We start from the raw sequence: 21,103 nt of genomic DNA on the forward strand, positions 1-21,103 counted from the left end.
CCATAAAAACTAAAAAAACAAGGAGCAAAAGCAAAAAACGGATACTTAAAAGGAAAACATCAAAGAAAACAGAAACCTAACAGCTTTTTCTCTCTTAACATAAATTGCTTCCTTCATACCCCTCTCAAACCTTCTTTATCCAAAATGTGAACATTCTGGTCCTCCAAAGAATGTCCTTTGTCCACAAAGTGTAGATGTACTGCACAGTCTTGTCCAGAGGAGGGCGCTCTTCTGTGTTGGGCCATGCGTCTGTGGAGAGGTTGTTTGGTTTCTCCAATATAAAGATCAGAGCATTTCTCGCTGCACTAAACACATTTTTTTGAATTGAGAAAGCTTCCTGGATGGGGAGCGAAACGTCTTCAAACAGTAGAAACAATTCCAGTCATTGTCTTTTAAACTTTTTCAGAATGTCTATTACCTAGATGTTTTACAAACTATCACATCTTGACTTTAAATGCCTGTTGAAGTTCGTGGGTGATCTGAACCACTTTTTCGAAGCGTTCATGTGGTATGGGTGCAGCAAGGCTTCGAATGTAAGCGATTTGGGCCCCTCTCCTAAATAAAGAAAGCCTTGATACGCGATACAACAGAATGAATAACCAAGGAAAAGCGAGGAAAGCAACTGCATGACTAACTAGCAGCACTAAGAAATACATAAGAAAATAATTTACAACAACACCTGGCAAAGTGAGTTTAGAGAGCTAACAAGGGAATCCCCCATAGTCAAAAATAGCAGATGGTAAGACATATAGAGCATAAACATTGTAACGATGTGGCTGAAAGACAAGGACAAAATCAAAACCATGATCTACCACCTACAGATCATGACAAGAAAGTCCAAAAAATCAATACAGACATGAACACTGTTATTTGCAGTTGCTTTCCATCCGGAAAAACCGGTCATCAATATGTATGTACAAGAATATTAAAGGTATAAATACAATTTCCAGGTGATCTCACTCAAAGCACCTTTTTGACTATTTATTAAAAACACCATCCCTAATTTTTATTTACAATGTCCATAATTTTCCATGTTTATGTATACCAACACTAAAAACATGTTTGGTGTCTTTTTCCTGCAGGTCAGTGAATTGCTGGGAACAGCAGCCCCCAAGCAGCAGGCAACACTTACTGTGTCCTGCCGCGGGGAGGTGGGCTGGAGCTCGGTGGGACGGCAGCAGACCCTGCGAGAGTTCCTGGAATACAAACTTAACCTGGAGCCCCTTCTCCCTAAAATGGAGGGTGTCACTGAGTTCACAGAGTACGTCTCTGAAACAGTAGATGTCCCCTCACCTTTCGACCTGCTGGAGCCCCCCACCTCCGGAGGCTTCCTGAAGCTATCTAAGCCATGTTGCTACATATTCCCTGGAGGACGTGGAGACTCAGCCCTCTTTGCTGTAAATGGCTTCAACATCCTAGTGGACGGAGGCTCTGAAAGGAAATCCTGCTTTTGGAAACTTGTCCGTCACTTGGACCGCATTGATTCAATTCTACTCACACACATCGGAGCTGACAACCTCCCTGGCATCAATGGGCTGCTTCAGAGGAAGATTGCAGAACAGGAGGAGGAGCAGTCTCAAGGATCCACAAACTACAGTGACTGGATGAAAAACTTGATTTCTCCCGAGCTTGGTGTCGTCTTCTTTAACGTGCCAGAGAAGCTCCGTTTGCCAGAATCTAATCTCAAAGTAAAGCGCAGCATTGAAGAGGCCTCGCTTACTCTGCAGTACCTTAGTAAACTAGGAATCAAACCAGAGCCCCTGTATCGAGTGGTCAGCAACACCATTGAGCCCATTACACTTTTTCATAAGATGGGAGTTGGGAGGTTAGATATGTACATTCTCAACCCTGTCAAAGATAGCAAAGAGATGCAGTTTTTAATGCAGAAGTGGGCTGGCAATAGCAAGGCCAAAACTGGCATTGTGCTGCCCAGTGGGAAGGAAGGAGAAATATCAGTACCCTACCTGACATCAGTTACAGCCTTAGTAGTGTGGTTACCTGCCAGCCCTACAGAAAAGATCATCAGAGTGCTGTTCCCCGGGAATGCACCGCAGAACAAGATCTTTGAAGGGCTGGAAAAACTAAAACACCTTGATTATTTGAGGTACCCTGTAGCCACACAAAAAGATATTGCCTCAGGAGCTCCTCCATCTGCCATTAAGCAAACCAAGTTAAAACAAAGAACAGATAGCAAAGAAAGTCTTAAATCCTCCCCTAAGACCACTGCAAAGGCCCCAAAGAAAGAAGCTGATGGACAGGATGATGTGTCCAATGCCACAGAGGCAAAGAGTGACTCTGTGAAGGAAAATATCTCTGAGAAGAAAGAGGAAAAGAAGCCTGCCAAAATGATAAAAGCTAAAACTGAAGTGCCAGAAAAGAAAAAATTAAAAGAAAAAACTTTGAAAAAGCATTCCAAGGAACGGGCGTCAAAAATGGATGAGAAAAAAGACAAGGAGAAAAAAGAGATAAAGAAATTAAAGAAAGATGATTCTGCTAAAAAAGATGACAAGAAAGACACCAAGTCCAAAGAGGACAAGAAGAAGGATGCATCTAAACCTGAGCTGAGAAAAATCACCAAGCCTGACCTGAAACCACTGACACCTGAAGTAAGGAAGACCTTGCATAAAGCAAAAGCATCAGGCAAAACCAAAACTGTAAAAAGCAAAGTGGCAAAGGCTGAACCTACTGAGCCCAAAGCAGACATAGCAAAGCCTGACTTTGTCCAACCTGAGCCCAGCGAGGGCGTACTGCTGAGTGGTACAATGGTCGTCTCCATCCCTGAGGACCCGAACAAGCAGTTAGAAGAACTGGAAACAGATAAAGGTAAAGCTGTGCCAGCAGAGCTACCTGTGAATGATAAGATTTCATCTGAGGAAACAGCAGAAAGCTTGATCCAAAAGAAGCCTGAAGCACCTGATACAGCTTCAGAAATCCCTCAGAAACCAACATCACCTGAAAAGGAACAAACAGCCCCTTATGAAGCAGCAAAAACTGAAGTTAAGGCGAAGGAGTCAGCTCAAGAGAAAGAACTGGAAGAAGCTCAGACATTTGAAGATGAGGGAGCTGCATCTCAGGATGAGGAAGAGGTGGAGGAAGAGCCCCCTGCTGCAGAAAAGAAACCACTAGAAAGAGAGGAAGAAGAGGAGGAAGAGGACATGGGTATAGGTGTGGATGAAGATGAATCAAAATGGATGGAAGCAAAGGATGATGGACTTGACAGGAAACATGAAATAGAGGAAATGGAGAAATCAGAATATCTTTCCGCTAAAGCGTTGACTACACAGGAGTTACAAGTGACTCCATCCAAAGAGGAGAGAGAAAACAAAACTGTGGTAGAGGAGGAGGAGGAGAGGTTGGAGAAACCTGAACTGGAAGAGGTAGAGGACTTGGATGTTATAGCAGATGAGGAGATCAAAGTCAAGACTGAAGATACAGTTGATGCCAAAACAGGTGAAATGCTGACGACCACAGCTGTGGAAGGAACCATCGCAGCTGAGCCTGTCTTCTACATCCAGGATGAGATGATTCCTGGCTACTCTGAGACAGAGCAAACTATTTCTGATGAGGAGATTCATGAGGAGGCAGAGGAAAGAATTCCACACCTCCAGTATGATGTGGGTGTTTACGACATCTCTGTGCCAGATCAGACAGGGTCCTTTGTAGACATTCATGGCATGAGAGAGATGCAGGCAGCTGCCATGGCTGACAAAGGTTTTATTCCAGGTGTCCAGGAACAAGTATCTGTTTTCACCAACATCATCACTGCTCCTCTGGCAGAGGAAGAGCATGTGTCCTCTGCAACCTCCATCACAGAGTATGATAAAATGTCCTCTCTTCCTACATCTATTGCTGATGATCAGTCAGTGGCATCTGTGGCTGCTCCAGCTGAGGAACCACTTAAACCCCCAGCTTCTTCTTCAACTGCAGCAGGCGCTGGCCAAGTCAAAGAGCATTCACGCTCAGCCGGAAGCCTATCGCCACCTTCTTTGGAGGAGGACAAGCTTTCTAAATCTCCCTCTAATGATTTACAGCTCCCTATAGCAGAGGAGAGAAAGGTAACTGAAGTTCCTCACAAAATAGAACAAGAGGAGGACGAAGAAGAAGAAGAGGAAGATGAAGAAGACCAAACCCCTAATGTAGATATGTCTCTTGAAAAACTTCAAGAGGGTTATGCTGCATCCCATATCTTGCAGAGCAAAGACACAGTCACTGAAAAGGATTCTGATTTTAGATCTCCTGAAAAGATTCACCATGACATCAGACCAGTTCATTTACCCGTGGAGGAGGAGAATAGTGATGCAGTAGCTCCAAAAGACATTTCATCTGTCGTGCCTACAAGACCTTTTGGATCTGACTCTGTAACTTCAGAGAGCGAGGAGCGTTGCTTTAGTCCAGATGACATCACTGTAAAAATGGCTTCTCCTCCACAGTCTGGACCCTCAAGTGCTGCTCATTCTCCGATTCGTCAGTCTCCAGTAGATTCCAAAACAAAGGTTTCCCTTGACTCTGACCTGCTAAAAGAGGAAGTACTTCCAAATGAAGTCGTCACAGAGGACAGCCACACCAAAATGAAAGATGACCAGCAAAATGAGAAACAGGAAGAAGTTGACAAACAGAAAGTGGGTCACTCTGAAGAAGCCTCTGGGAGATCTGAGGACACATCGTTTGAAAGAGACATTAAAGAGGTTCTGGTAATGGAAGAAGAAGAAAGTGCGTCAGTGCAAAAGGATGAAGGAAAGCAGGCAGAAATTACACAGCCTGTTGCATCATCTTTAACAGAAACTAAACTACCTGTTGGGGCCTTGGAGGATTCCCCCCCCTCAATAGATATAGAAGACCCTCACAGAGAGCAGGAAGCTAAAGTGCCTGGATCCAGTAAATTCCCACTGGAGAAGAGTAGCTCCTTGGATCATGATAAAAAGGATGATGATGACGATACATTTATTAGTAAAGCCTCCAGACTAGAGTATGAACAACATAAGGATGAGGTGTCAAGCCTTAAAGGAGTCAAGGAGGAAGAAAAACAGAAATCTGTCATCCAGGAAGCTATCTCAACAGTGGCATCGGTCGAGTTTGAGAAGGAAGAGAAACTGTCCATAATGGAGGATATTTGTGACCATAGACCAACTGTAGAAGAAGGAGAAAAGGATGTTGTAATTGTTGAGGACACTATTAAAGATGAACATCAAGAGACAGAAAAAGATGATAAGACAAAAACAAACGAACAAGTACAGAAAGTAGTGGTGCCTTCTGAAGTCAGACAGGTCAAAGATGATCAGACAAAGAAAGAGGATATACAAGAGGAAGAATCTGACCTCAAAACGGAAAGTGACGTAAGACAAACAGAGGAGACAGAGCATGATATTAATGAGAAGAAGATTTTAAAAGATGGTGAGAAGAAAGAGATGGAAAAGGTGGATACCTTTGACATCAAGCCCCATTTAAAAGATGTTGATAAGGTCCAAACATCAGAAGTCAGGGATGATAAAGATGAGTGCCAGAGTGAGGAAAAGAAACATGATTTGCCCATTTCCAAGTCTTCTGAAGATGAGAAGAAAAAGGAGAAAGCATCATCGGATATCGAACTGCAAGAGATTGAAGAAGTGGAAAAAACAGATGTGTTGGCCAATAAGCCCTTCACAGACCATGAAGAGGAAGCGATAAAAATAGATAAAGAAATTAGTGAAACACACAAAGCTCCTTTCACCACAAAGGAAGATGATGAGCAAGAAGCAATCTCAACATTCAGCCAAACAAAAATAGAGAAGGATCCAAGTGTAAGTAAAGAAGAGATCACTGCAGACAGGACGACAACTGAAAAGACAGAGAACATTTCAGAGAAGGAAGATATTCCCTGCAGTGAGCCGTACCAGGAAGAAAATAAATATATAACAACAAGCAAGGATCAAGCATCCTCATTTAAACCTGCCGTTGAAGAATACATGAAAGAAGATACCGCAGCTATTCAGGCTGGTACGTCTGTGGAAAAGGAAAAGGTGAGTAAGGAGGAACCTTCCAGTAAACCAATAAATGAAGAAAAAATAGAGCATGAAGAAACTAAAACCACTGATAGTGCATTTAAAGTTTCCAAAATGGACCAAGAATTTGCTTCCACCCTTACAACAACAGCTAGCAAAGAAGCATCAGAAACAGCTGAAAAAACGACAACAGCAGGAGAAGAGGAGCACAAGAAAGCCCATGAAGATGTCATATCTGCTGTCAAAGCAGTTCCGATGCTGCAAGAAGATGCAATACTATCTGAGCCTGTACAGACTGTCGAAACAGTCCAAGATGAAGCAACCCCAAAGGATGCCATTAATGAGGCTACAGCCACGAAGCGAGATGAACAACACAAAGAAATCAGTAAAGATATCTGTGTTGTTGAAACAGAGAAAACAGCAGAGGAGGAGAAAAAACAAACTCCCAAACTGTTCAAGGAGGAACAACTGACAGTTCAGGATCATGGTGTAGATATCCTGCACTTCAGAAATGAGAAAGAAAAAACTAAAGACACAATTTCTGATGTAAAACCCAGCAAAGAGCAGGAAACCAAAGAAATGACTGGTGATTCTTCAGTTCCAGAGGAGCAAAATAAAGTTGAGAGCAAGGATGATACATCTGATTTGAACCTTGACAAAGAGGAGACTAACAAAACAATCACTGAAGAACCCAGTGCAAAGAAAGAGGATGAAAAAATCAATGTTGTTGTATCTGTTAAGGAGGAGAGGGAAATGACCGCTGATACTTCAGCTGAAACTTCTCAGGATGGAAAGGACATCAGCGATATTACTCTGAAACAATCTCATGAGAACAACAGTAGCGACCAAAAAACAATGACAGAGCAAATTAGATATATAGACTGCACTGATGCAACACAAGAAAAAGACATAGATAGCACTGAACATTCCTCTGACACAAAAGAAAAGGAGTTGTCTAAGGTTGAAAGATTCAAGGAGAAAAAGGATGAAGTGAAGCAGGAGAGTTGGGCAGTAAATGAGACAGTAATTCCACAAACTAGCGCCACAGAAGAGAAAGAGGATAAAGATATTCATCCCACTGAGTCTCAGTCTAAGGTAACTGATAAAGGTACACATGCGGAGGGTTCTGATAAACTTCCTGAAGTCCAACCAGGAAAGGAAAGCTTTTTACAAGGAATACAACAGAAATCTGAGTTGAAAGATGACATTGGTATGTCTCCTCAAGACATCAAAGGGGGGCCACAAAAAGAAGATAGTGAATCTAAGGTTATTCATCAGGAAGAGAGAATGGAGAGAGAAAAGGACGACACACATGTTGCTGAACTAAGCAAAGAACAGAAAATGGAGAAAGAACAGGAAAAGGACTATACTTATGAGACTGAGGACATCAGGGATGAAAATAGAAATCCACCCGATGATGTAAAGATGATTCTGGAAAAGGATGCTGCATGTATAAAAGTGGATCATGTCAAAGAGAAAGCCAAACCTGACTACACTGAAGCAGATCAATCTAAAGTGGAAAAATGGGAGAAAGAGGAACTTCAGGAGAAAGAACTGGACAAAGGTGTCAAACAACTAACTCAGGAGATATCAGGAGACGCAGTGTTAGCCCCCAAATCAGATTATAAACCTGAATTTGTGGTCCAGTCATCAGATGAGGACAGAGAAGATGAAGAAGAGGAGGACATATGTATGGGAGGAGCAGGTTCTCGGCCTTTGTCAGTGGAGTCAAGAAAATCTGACCATGATATTTCTTCTGTGTCCACATCTCAAACTCTGCAAAAAAGTGACCAGAGTGAACCCCCTTCTTCTCAAATTCCCACAGTTATCATACCTACCCTGACGATGCAAGAGCCATCCCTGGATGAGGACATCAAAGACCCTGAAAAAGAAGACACCAGACTCTCACCCGAGGCTGACAGAGATGTTATGAAAACAGAAACCACAGCGGCACCACTTGCTAAGCCAGAGTCGACTTATGATATTGTGAAAGCCAAGGAGGAGGAAAGAGTTTGCAGTAGTGCCACTGTTAAAGCTGAACCAGTGTCAGAAATGGCCGAGACAAAGCCTGTGTTATCAGCAATGTCTAGCACTGACAGCCAACCAAGGTGTGTCAAACTTTCTAGCACAGAAAGCCAATCCAGTGTGGAGGAAACACTCGATCAAGAGAAACACATGCTGCCTGAGGTGAGCTCAGGTGTTTGTGGTAAAGAAATAACCAAGCTTGATGAGAAACAACCAAAAGAAGCAGAAAGGGAGATGGAAGGAGAGAGAGAGGTGGCATCTCCAGGTCTTTCACAACCGTGTTCATATTTCATGATTGATAAAGAATCTGAGGGTGCAAGAGAAAGTGCTTCCAGTGGAAAAACTCGTGAAACAATTAGTTTAAAGACAGAGATCAGAAGTGAAAGCCTTAGAGATGACATAGAAAACTTTGGTGCATCTAAGTATGATCCAGATGAAAAGCCCATCCCGACGTACCAAGAACTAGAGAGGGGAGAAGATACAGAGGTTTCTCTAGGTTATGATCCTGCTTCAGATATATGCATTGATGATAACCGCAGAGCAAGCCAGACAGAGGCTGGAGGAGCCATGTTTCTCTTAGATGATCATTACAAAGAGGAACCCCTGTCCTTCAGCAGAGTTGACTACAGCCCAGTCTCCCTCACAGAGAGTGAAAAAAGCAACTACCACAGCCGAAGTGCCTCACCAAGAGCTGAGGACAGAGAGAAAGGCCAAGAGGAGGAGAGTCAGAGAGAGGATAGAGTAGCTTCACCTTGCATTGACAAGAGCTATTTCTCCACAAACATGCAAGACAACAAAACATCCCAAGCAGCTGAGTCATATCCATTTAGCCCCAAAGAGGACAAACCTGAAAAATCAGAGAGAGAGAAAGAAGAAATGAAGGAAGGACACGTTCCAACTTCTCAGATACAATCAACAGAAGAGACTGAAAGAATTTCTACTGTTGCTGCTATTCAACCTCCATCCTTCTCATTAGCACAGGAAACAATCTCTGCATCAAGGGGCTACTCAGACCTAGGTGCTACCAGTAAAACTTATGGAGAAATCACAGAGAAGGAGAAGACTGAAAAACTGAGTGAAAAGTCTGCTGAGTCATTCAGAGACAAAGAGGCAAGTTCCGATGGTCCAAAGGAAAAGGAAGGCTCTCCATGTGGTCGGCGTTCGCCAGCTGAAAAAGATATTTTACCTCCAAATACCTCAGCTTCAGTGACTCAAGGTACAGCAACGGATTCCAGGAGCTCTGCTGCAGCCACCTGTGTAGGTCATGATATAGATGATAATGTTCTGGCATCTGATTACAGTAAAACTAGCAGCTCTGTTCCTTTTAAATCATCAAATCTCTCTGAGGCAAAAGAGACTCTGATGGACAAAAGGCTATTGGTAGAGGGAGAGGACTTTAGTGTTGATGATGATGAGGAAGATGAAGATGAAGAGGAGGAGGAAGAGGACATGTCGAGTGATGTAGATATAGAAAAGGGGGCAAGGGAGCAGTCCGAAAAAGAAATGTGCCGCCGTGGTTCTGATGACAGTGCTAAGCTGGAGGATACGGAGGACTCAAATAAAACATCTCAGTCTGAATTGCGTTTTCTTGAAGAGCAGTCTGCCTGTAACTTAACTACTGATGATGGCTCAACTTTACAAGACAAAGATGCAAGCATATTAGGTGGAGGCGACAAAGAGGAAAAAGCAATTGGAGATACAATGGCTTTAAATCCTCTTAAGAGAAAGAGTCCAGATGAAAAAGACTCTCAAGCACAAGACACACAAAAATATTCTGATGAAACAAAAGTAGAACACAAAGACAAAGATTATTTAACTGAACTTTCAACATCAGTGCTGCCAGTAATTGGTCAGATTTCTTCATCTGAAGTGCTAAAGGAAGATGGGGCCAACATTTCAGATACATTGGACTCTCTCTTTGTAAAGAAGGAGACAGTAGAGTCAACATCTAAGAGCACTTCGTCAACCAGTCCTTTGACATCTGAGGATTCTCAGCTAATGTCTAAGCCTACATTCAGTCCTTCTCTGTCTGAGAGTGAGGCTAGTATTCAGCTGAGCAGATCTGGAGATTCTTCTGAGCATCTGCCTAGTGAGAACAGTCAGGTTGGTTCGCATTTAGAAAAGCAAGAACCATCTGGACCCTCAGATGCTTCCAGGCAGTCTGAGCCAAGTGATAGATACTTCAGTCAAAGCCTAAAGATCCGCCAGACCACAGACACCTCATCTGGTTGCTCCTACACCACCCTATCATACTCTTCATCAGCACAATCCTCTACATCATACAGTTATGCATCTTCTGCCTCAGCCTCTGCTCTTTTAAAGCAAGACTTGGGAAAGCAGATTGCAGCTTTCACAATGCCAACTACTGAGGTACCTTTAGCCAAAGAGGAAGTTCAAGGATCTGCAAGCTCTTGCTTCGGAGGTTTTCAGAGAGATGAATACCTGGAGGTGATGACGAAGCCTGAAGGAGATGTATCACAACTACCATCCCTGGGCTCATCTGCCACTCCAAAGCAGCCTGGGGATCAAGGGGAAAAGCTAAGCACTGGGATACCAGCCTCAACCCCTGCAAGTTCTGTTCCAGATAGTCCATCTGCATCAGAGCCTTGCTTTCACGTCTCTCCTCTCCAAAGGGCTGACTCCTCTAAGCAGGCGTCCAAGGACATGGAGCCTAAAACACTTGAAATGGAAGAGAGCACCCTACCATGTCGCATTGAATGTCAAAAAATCCAAGTTTCTGACTCCAGTAAGGCTTTCTCCTCAATTACTGAATCGTATTCAGAAGAGAGTACTGTTCAGTTAACAGAGAAACAAACATTCCCCTCTACCAGTACTGAGTTTAAATCTAGTGAGATGATAGAAACAACTCAATATGCAGCCTCAATAACTCCACCCAATGGAGCCACTCCAACCTCATGTGCCACACAAGACTTAAAAGATAAAAAGGCAGAGGAAGATTATTCACCTATGAAGGAAGAAAAAGAAAAAAGTGGAAATTATGAAAAGACAGAGACAATAAGGGACATAGGAACCAAACAAAAGACAGAAGAGAAGAAACTGGATGAAAAGCCAACTGAAGAAAGAATTACAGAAGAGAATAAAGAAACAGTTGACCATAAGGTCAGTGGAAAACTAGAGACTGGGGAAAAGGGAGAGGCAAAAAGGGTGGAGGACAAAAGCTTACTTGAGATGCCATCAGAAAGATTGGTAGTGAGGAGAAAGAGCAGTTTATCTGACTGGGAGCTCCTGCAGAGGCCCGAAGACTACCCAGGTACCCCTCCACCAGACTATGATGATGGAGAAGAAGATGAGGATAAGGAAACAATGAATTGGGGGGCCACTTCTCACATGTCAGTGTCCACCTCAGCAGACCCTTACCATACGGCAGTGGCGATTAAAGGAGATATAAAGACTGCTCGTCCCTCTGACCTGAATACTGGGGCAACCTCTTCTCCCTGCCCTGAAAGCTACTCCTCCTGCGAATATAAACACAGCAAAGGAGAAATCTCCCCCTCTTTCATCAATCCAAGTCCTCATCACCTCTCCAGTGATGATGGTGAACAAGAGGGACACAGTGACCACTCCCAGGAAGGAGACGAGGATGATCATGAACAACACTCAGTTAAAAGGAGATCACACAAGCACAGGCGCCATCACCATAGTGAAACTGGGCAGGGGACACATCAGCTGCCTGGGGCAATGTCGTCTGGCTTGGCTGTCACATTAGCTGGGGAAGAAACACCTCCAACATCAGTGAGTGAGTCGTTGCCTTCACAGTCAGACTCCGATGTCCCTCCAGAAACCGAGGAGTGTCCCTCCATAACCGCAGAGGGAAATCTTGACTCTGATGAAGATGCAGAGCATCTGCCAGTAGACAAATCTGCCTCTGGAGTAGGGAGTAGCCACTACGGATCTTCACCACGCTCGTCTCAGAAACCCCATGACCCCCTCCCAACCCCTATAAAAGACCCCTTGCCCCACCCTCCCCATCCAGACGTCTGCATGGTCGACCCAGAGGCTCTTCTCAACGACCACGGTGGCACGGAAAAGCTTTTAAAGAAAAAAGGCCTCAGAAAGGGCAAACCAAAGTCTGCATCTCCGGCGCGTAAAGGAGAAGCCAGGAAAAGGTCCTCTACTCCTGTGAAGTCCAAAGACTCGGCCTCACCCCGATCCTCCTCGCTCAGGAGAAAGGACACAGAGAGAAGCTCAAGACTGGTCAAAATGTCTGAAATGCAAGGCTCAAGGAGTGAGCTGCTCAACCATGGGAAAGGGTTGGTCAACGGCGTGAAGAGCGGTCCAGGTCTGTTATTAACCTCACTGCCTTTAACACATCACCTGTAAAGTATTCATTTCCCCAACTATTTTACCTGCATTTGTGGGATGCCATTTGTAAAGTCAAGCAGTCAAAAAATTCTGAGCAGTATTTATGGTTACTTAGTTCATTTTAAGATAAAAATAAGGGTATTTTTTCCAAGTCATTTTTTTCACCTTCATTCACTCATTTATTAAAATCAAAGTTCTAAACTAAATTATCAGTTCAATTGTCAGTTGAGACATTTGTCAGCAAGCTAAATATTTATTTTCCAAACTAGATATTTATTATTTTAACTAAATATGTATTTAGTTATATACATCTGGGTCGCCTTCGATTTAAATTTCCTAAAAAGACCTAAATGATGTTTTTCCCTCCCCAAAAATAGTAAGAGTAGTAAAATATAATGTGTTAAAAGTTAATAATGTATTTCCTAAGAAAATAAATGCCTTAGAATCCTGTCTATTTTATCACTCGTTTCTACCCGATCTGTACTGGAAATGGGATCCTACGCTACTTTCGGGAGCTAACTTCTTCGGCTTTGGATTTAAACATAAATCTAGTCTTGTGGGGTTTTATGTTTTCCTTTGGTGTTAAAATTATGGTATTTAGAAAAAAGGGAAACACAAATATGATGGCGACAGTAATATAGGTAACAATCCAGAATCCCCTCATCCCATTGGTCGAGCCAAGTGTTTCTCACAGAAAAGATAACAGGAGACAACAGAGCAGCATCACTCAAAGACAAACAGTCTCACTGCTGCAAGAGCTCAGAGGAAATACCAGTGGAAAAAAATAGACTATCGCTACATAATGTGGCATTGAGCTAATCATTTTTGTTTCTGTTTTGCAACTGTAGCCAACAGTCATTGCATTTAAGGCACAAATATGTTTATAAGTTTGCTTTTGCACCAAAAATATGCACTATTTCTTTATTTTTTATATTCATTTTTACAGTTTGAAGTTAAGCAGGACAGGCTTAAGTTTAGAATAGTTATTCAGCAAAGTTTGTTATTTTGTTAAGTGAATTGCTTGATAATAATTTGTTTTCCACGTGTTCATGCCACTCACAAATATGCATCTAATCATTGCAGATTTGAGTCAAATAATTAAAAAAAGCACTTCATACACAAAGGGGGGCTAAAAAAAAAATCACCACACCAGGAGGGGTAAAGGCCATTGGGTCACCTCATGTGCGTGACATGAGGTGTCCCTTTTTTTCAGGGAGCTGGCAGACCTATTTTTGACATGAAATTGAAAAAGAACTTTTATTTCTTTTTTGAATGTACATTTCTTTCAATATTTTTAGGGATTCCCAGTGTTATTTCCTGTTTCAAAGAAGCTATTTTGTTCAGATATATTTTTTAAAATTTTAATCTGCTGAAGGTTTTAAATTGTATTGTTGGCTGCAATAAAACAGAAATCTCAGTTGGATGGGTGACAATAAGCTTATGTAGTTGTATTTTGTTCATGAGAAATAATTAGTTCAGTTCATAAATGAGACGCTCGCCTTCATTCTACCAAAATGCATCTTTCCTCATATTCAGCAAACAGCTCCCAGAAAAGCAGTACAGCTGTTCCGCAAGGACCACCTGTGTATGTAGACCTGGCTTATGTGCCCAACCACTGCAGCGCTAAGAACGTGGACCAGGAGTTCTTCAAAAGGGTGCGGGCTGCATACTATGTGGTGAGCGGGAACGAGCCAGGGAGCGTCGAGCCTAGCCGTGGAGTCCTGGATGCTCTGCTGGAGGGCAAAGCTCAGTGGGGCTCCAATTTACAGGTACATACAACCAAAACACAAAAACTTAGTCAGGATAAAGACAAACACTACTATGTATTTCGCTGGGACTTTTTAATGTGATGAACCAACATAGAGTATTGTATATTTCAAACTTAAAAGTGAAAGAATACATGAGTTTGCAGTGTCTTTTTTCCAGTAGAACCTGAAAAGTTTGACACATATTTCTGTTAAGCCCCTTTTACTCTGATACTACTAAATATGATTATCCTCATAAGTTGATTGATCGATCCTAAGTTAGGGGACCATTGAAAGATGCTTTTTACAAAGCAATGTTCATCAGTCACATTTATAAAATGGATTTTTTTATCAATTATTTTTCTTAGTCAGGAAGCCTTAACTGTGAAATAACTTAACAGAAAAAAAAGTAAAATTATACAGAATAGATTTTATGTTCTCAGAATAATATTGATTATTTGCACAACTCCACTACTTCCTGAACTTAAAACAGCTCTTCTGTCTGCATTTCTGTATCAACTGATAATCCATGTGTCTGTGGCCAATGCATTCATGATCATTGAGGTCAGGTCAGGCACCCCTGGATTAATCAGTTCATCCGCAGAGAAAGAAAGAAAACGAGGGGCGGCTTTAAGTTTAGGAAGTACTAGAGTTGGGCATATAGCCCATTTAGCTATTTTAATTCAGAAGAGGTATGTTTATACTGGAACTAGTCTTATTTTCCCCATCTGGTGACAAGTTGAAGTTCCACCAGTGTACTGTAGTGCACATACATGGGAGAAGCGAGAATAATCTGCTTCATTAATCTTACTGTTATTTTTTTACTCTTGTGTGGAGCCTGTGATTGGGGTGTGCTTTATGGCTGTTCTTTTGTGACGAGGGTGCGTAGATTTTTGTTTTAGAATACCAAATATTGAAATGAGAACTAAAAGTGTTTCTCTTTAAATGTCAGGAAGGGATGACCAAAATTTTGAGAACAGATTGAGTTTTGTTTTCAATTCTGATTGACAAAATGTCATTACTTACTTACAGTACTTACAAACAGAAATAAAATAGTCATTTTTTATTTTCTGAGAGGAGACACTTATTTTACTAGATCATCAAAATGAACATTCTGCCAGTAGAACAGATAAAAATGAGAGAGGAAGATGTTTGCAAGAAAAGTAAGATTTCCTTATATCCTGGCTCAAGATGTTGGTATTTCTCCTGCAATTGGAAGGTTGCTGGTTCAAGCCGCTCCTCCAACCATCTTGGTTGTGTTTTTGGGCAAGATACTTCCTCGCCTTTCTTACTGTTTTTGTTTCTTTTTTAAAGTAATTTCATTTATTGTGAATCGTCATGGAAGACAAAACTCAAACAAAAAGACATCTAAATCTTAATATTTTTTCCGTTTTGTTGGGAAGCCACAGCACGGTTAGAACCTGTGAAATCTTGCTGTTTTTTTACGGTTCAATGTTCGAAATGATCCTTATAAATGAATATATACTTTTATATATCCCTTTATATTATGTTAAATTACACAACATAATACTCCTAACATTTTTCGTGTTTATAAACAGTTGAAGACAGCCAATGTGACAACATTAGATATATTTGGCTACTTGTTTATGAGCTGCCACCCTAACATAAAAAAAAAAGAAAATTAAAAACAACGGGAATTTGTTTCCAAGTTTGAAGATGTTTCGCTTCCCATCTTGGAAGCTTTTCAATTCAAAATGTCAGGAATAGCGTTGAGTTCCAGGCTTTATACAGCAGCCCAATAAAGCCTTGTTTTTGTTTTGAAAACATGCAAATTGGAACAGGCAAAAGGGTCCACCCCTTAGGAATGGGGGTCGTTTGGCTCCTTTTGTGAGACTGCAATACCTCCATACCCATCTAAGTGTCTGAAAGGGGGGTCATTAAAGGGGATTGTTGGTTGGCTACAACCTGGATGACTGAGAACCTTCACCAGTGTATGCCACTATAACATTTATTGACAAAAATTCAACCTGCAGATACTCAGACACACAAGAAAAGTGGAAATGAGTTCCTTTGCACTCCGACCACAGCAGAAGACATGGAAGCTACGAATGGAGATGAGCTTGGATGATCATTGTTAGATCAGGATTGGATATGTATTAGAGATGCTTCATATGGAGGTCGGAGCCTGCATCACGGCAAACGTGCAGATCGCACAGCAGGTGCCTGCAGACCAGCTACTCAGTGTGCTCTTTAGTTATTGCCCTTGGTGACTTTAACAAAGGAAACCTCACTCATAAAACTATTGTTACCTCAGAGCCCAAAGATAGTTTACAAAAAATTCTTAATATGCTTGTTTCTTCTTATTTAAAGTAGTTGGAAATTGTTGAATTTAAAAAAGGAATATCCTCCATCTTCTTTATTATTCTTTCAAACAAAATAAAAAAAAACGCAAAAGCAACCAAAAAAAAATAAATCCTGTTTCTCATATTTCAGTTTCTGGTTTTATTGTTGAAAGCATTGAAAAACCAATGAATAAATGATGGGGGTGCGGCTGCATGCAAATATATGTTTCTGATTTTATTCATCAAAACAAATCTGCTGTTTTTTATTAACAGTTGTTTACTCCTCTGTGCTGGTCCACATTAATGCTGAATCATATCTTCATAAGCGGACATTTTGCTTTGCTGTGATTGAACTATTCAACTGTTCTGTGACAGGTCACAGTGATACCGACTCACGACACAGAGGTCACCCGGGACTGGTACCAGCAGACCCACGAGAGACAGCAGGACCTGAACATCATGGTGCTGGCTTCCAGCAGCACCGTCGTCATGCAGGACGAGTCGTTTCCAGCTTGTAAGATCGAGTTCTAAGCCTCGCCCCCGTCGTCACCACTGCCTCTCATTCCGCCGTCCCTCCATCATCCAGAAATAGAACCAGAGCAAACAGAGCTCCATGCTCCATCCCTGTAGAAAACAGTCGCTACAGCAGTTGATAAGTGAAACTCTAGGCCTGTGATATGTGATAGTGGGGTTTAGAACGCAAATAATGCTAAACTTGTCACTTTCTTCACTGACCCAGTCCCATTAAAGTGAATCTAACGTGTGACTAGCACTGATTAAAAACCTTCTCCCAGTAAAAACATCTTTAATAATCGGACTTAAATCAGAATTAATCCGCTAAAACTGATTAGACTGTTTATAGGAAGCACTCTCTATATTTAAAGCTCTGTTCTCCAGCACTTCACACAAAACATTTCTGAGCTCAGTAGCATTTATTTGATCTCAATAACGACACAAGTAAATGTTTTTGAATGAAATTACTTCTACGCTTCTTTAGTGGTGATTTTCCAGGATGTTCCCCCTCGCCAGCTCCTTTTATCTTGGCTTTCACAGCTTAGCTGCTGCATGATGCTTGTAGCTCAGATTGGTCTCAGTTTGTTGAACGCAGCATAGTGTTAATAGATTACTGCAATCTTTGGCTGTCTACACTCAAGTGAAATCTGTAGGCGCTGGACAAAGGAATGCTTCTATTGCTTTAAACTTACACAAGGTTCCATAGCTGTTTTTTTTCCATCACACATTTAGAGTTATTAGTGTTTATCAGCACCAATGGTCTTTCTGTTAAATTCCTGGGTTAATACAGCAAACAAATAGATGTTTCTCATGCTTAGAGAAGAAGGCAAAAAATAAGCCATTAAGCCGTCTTTGTCAACACAACAACAAAACCATTGAGAAAAAGCATGAAGTGACCTGTGACAAATGTAGCAAAGCTCTTCTGAGTGGCCCCTTCTCAGGCAAAAACATATTTGCAGGATTGGATTTATTTTGCAGGACAGAAATGTGTGAGGCGTCTGCAGGTGGGCTGCTCTTACTCTACGTGCCTTTAGGTGGGGATATTTTGAAGACTTGTCAGCCATTTTGAAAGGTGGGTCAAGATGATGGAAGGTTCATAAGACGGACTGAACAAATCACATCCGAGCCACAGCTGAAAAATACTGTATCACATGAAGTTTATGGTAATTGCACACAAAAACAGAACCATTAGAGCTGCATTTGTCCCACTTTAGATTCAGACTTGAACCCTGAATATCAGGTTTAAACCAAATATGGATGCACTTTTCTGAAAGAAATTGGGGAGGAGAATTTAAAGGTTGAGTTTTGTTGGTGTTTGAGGTACGAATCGTCGGTGTCACGGAAGAGAATTCAGACGTGGAAGTTAAGATATGCAAGAATGAGACGTTCCTCCGTAACTGTATTTCTGTGCTTGTTAAACACCACATATTTTAAGATAGCATCATTTTAACTGATATGCAAGTTTTACTGTAGTTGAGTGGCACTTTATTTTTTTCTGTTAAAATAAGAATCAAATTTCAGCCAATATTTTGCCTTCCATTATTTAGATTAATAAAGTTTGATCTCCAGGAGGCGGTGGTGTTTCTTTTACACATGCAAATCTGAATCAGCTCAGTGAAAGGAGTTCCTTCTTTATTTCATCACCTATCAAATAAATTAGGAACTTTTTATCTATAACAGTCTAAAGCTTCACAAGAACTTTTTGACTCACCTGACCGTGTATCCCGCTTTCTATGGAGTAAATTTTGTTCCATTCTTGCTAAAAGCAAAGAGCCTTTGAAAAAAGAAAAATTCTTAATCAAAAAAAGGTTTTGAGAGTAACTTTTTCATATTTTATGGTTCAAACCATTTTTGAAAAAAAATCAAATCTTAGAAAACAACAAAGTTACTCTTGATACCTTTTTTATGAAGTAGTTTTTTAAAGTTTGATTTTTGGATTGAATTTTTTTTTTTTCAAATTTCGGTTTAAAAAGTTTTCTTTTCTTACAACAATAATGGAACAAAGATCACTTCAGACTTTTCACAATAATCTCAATCAAAGGGAACTCTGCTGCTAAAAAAGGAATTGAAGGGAAATTTGTTAACCGGTGGAACAAGGTTTTAATGGATAAATTTGTACTAATAGAAAGTTTTGACCAGTCTTAGTATTTTGGATCTTTAAATATGATTACATGCAGTCTTTAAAAACTGTGTAATGCTAACTTGTAAGCTACAAAGCAGTTTCCAGTTTTGGCTTCTCACTGGCATTGCATACATATTTCAGAACACCAGGGGGCGACGATCTATTGACCAGATAAACAAATAAGCACAAGAAAATTGGATTTTGTGATGCAACAGGCAAATCTCTCTTCTTTGAGAACCCTTGGAGGAGAGCCACATCGCCTCGATAGAAAAAAAAAAAAAAACACGACCGCCATCGCGGACTGTTGTTTAAGCAAAGATTAACCTTATTTCTAGCGATTTGTTTCATCTTAAAAGAGGAATCTTGCTGGCTGGCACAGCCACACAGAGGAACTTTAAAACAAAAGACAACACATTATTGCTGCCAATTCCAGCCAGTCAGATAGCAGTGCCAATTTCTTTTGCCGATTAATAACACAGCTGTATACCTCATCTCTAAACTGTGCTTTCTGCTGTCCTAGTTTTAAATAGGCTCTTTCTAACCTATTATTGACAAATTAGTCATTTTGAAGAAATGAAATATAAACAAGAAACAAACAGCTGAGAACGCACAAATGAACGGTCTTGGTCAGCAAAAAGCTGACTCACTGAAGGGCATAACGAAGGGTTAAAGGGATATCTGAATGTCTCACAAATGATCACTTTCATTTTTTCTTTATTAATGCGAGTAGTTTGATACAGAAAGCTGCTATATATTTATTTTTAATGTGTGCATTAGGTTTGTTGGATGCTTTGATTCGTTCCAATGGTTTGTTTTGATCATTTTGTATTTGAAGTAGGCAAATTCCAAATACTGGGCCTTGGGGTTCCCCAGGCTGGAAGAGAAGGCTGTGAATCGCTCAGTAATGAACTGTGTACCCTCACAGGAGCTAAATGCACTGTACAGGTGATCTATTTTTCTGAATGTAGAGTTGGTATGACCACATGAATGCTGATGGGTTAAAAATATAATAATGTGCAAAAAAGAAGAAAAACATATTTATACCAAGATAAAATAGAAGACGGACAGCGTTGCTTGTGGTTCAGCAACAAGGAAACACAAAGACATTTCTATCTCATGATTCCAGGACAATTTCACTCTACTGCAAACACGTGAACAACAGAAGATGAATAAAACTCACTGCAGCTGCATTTTTTTTCCTGAATATGACTTGAAACACGTGCAGACTCAAAACCAACAGAGGTGAAACGCAAACATTTACTATAACCTACCGATCTTTACATATCGCTCTGAAACAACAAACCTGACAGATAACAAACTATAGTGACAAGCTTATCCAAACTGCTTAAACAACACAATAAACCATCAAGCTACAGAAAGGAAAAAAACAAAGCGCATCTTTCAGTTCAGTATCCATGTCCATAGCTGCGTTAGAACTAAAGACTAAAGTCATTCAGAATCAGCATCTGGTGTCATCCGTCCATCTAATCTCTGCATGTGATTTATTTAGTTATAATCCTGAATGTAACTGTTTAACAAGAAGAAAATAAAAAAGATACAATGCTATTTTAAAGAGGTATATTTGAAAAATGCTTATTGTCTTAACCTGTACTGACATGAACTACAGTAATATAATCTTGGGCTGTGCTTTTATTGTTTGCCCTATACAATGTTGTTAAGAAGACACCGTATTGGTAGTTCTGTTTGATTTTCTCTCTTTCTCTTTAGTTTCTGCATTGTATTAATCTTATTTCTGTTTTTTCTTTCTCTGTGCAATATGAAATATCTCTCTGTCTCTTTAAATCTGACTGGTAAAACTAGAACTACTGCAGCTCCATTGTAAAAGGGAAACAGCCTGTTGATCATCAATTAAACTACATTGAAATCTACGTGTCTCCATCTGTTTTGTGTTAAAGGTCATTTTAAACTTTTAAGGAGGGACTCATGAATACCTGATCACAAGTAAATGACTTTTGAAAGTTATTTGGATTTAGAATGAGAGCCCAGTGGTCTTCTGGAGCTCCAGGTTGAACATTTTTATCAGACCTGCCCTCTTCCCACCAGAGTAAAGCCTCTCCATAAGCTCAGAGGCTG

General features: G+C 40.8%; 1 protein-coding gene across 1 annotated transcript in view; it reads left to right on the forward strand.

The window, feature by feature from the left end:
* Nucleotides 1-20,898, forward strand: part of LOC119793975 (microtubule-associated protein 1B-like) — a 96,366-nt gene extending 75,468 nt beyond the window's left edge. Inside the window, exons 5-7 of the mRNA XM_038301309.1 lie at nucleotides 1,083-12,303; nucleotides 13,863-14,095; nucleotides 16,750-20,898. Of these exons, the coding sequence (XP_038157237.1) occupies nucleotides 1,083-12,303; nucleotides 13,863-14,095; nucleotides 16,750-16,905 (11,610 nt within the window). The 3' untranslated portion in view covers nucleotides 16,906-20,898. The remainder of the gene's footprint in view (nucleotides 1-1,082; nucleotides 12,304-13,862; nucleotides 14,096-16,749) is intronic.
* The last annotated feature ends 205 nt before the right edge of the window (nucleotides 20,899-21,103 follow it).

Source organism: Cyprinodon tularosa, unplaced genomic scaffold (assembly GCF_016077235.1).
Source record: "Cyprinodon tularosa strain WSP-4 unplaced genomic scaffold, ASM1607723v1 ctg465, whole genome shotgun sequence".
Classification (NCBI taxonomy): domain Eukaryota; kingdom Metazoa; phylum Chordata; class Actinopteri; order Cyprinodontiformes; family Cyprinodontidae; genus Cyprinodon; species Cyprinodon tularosa.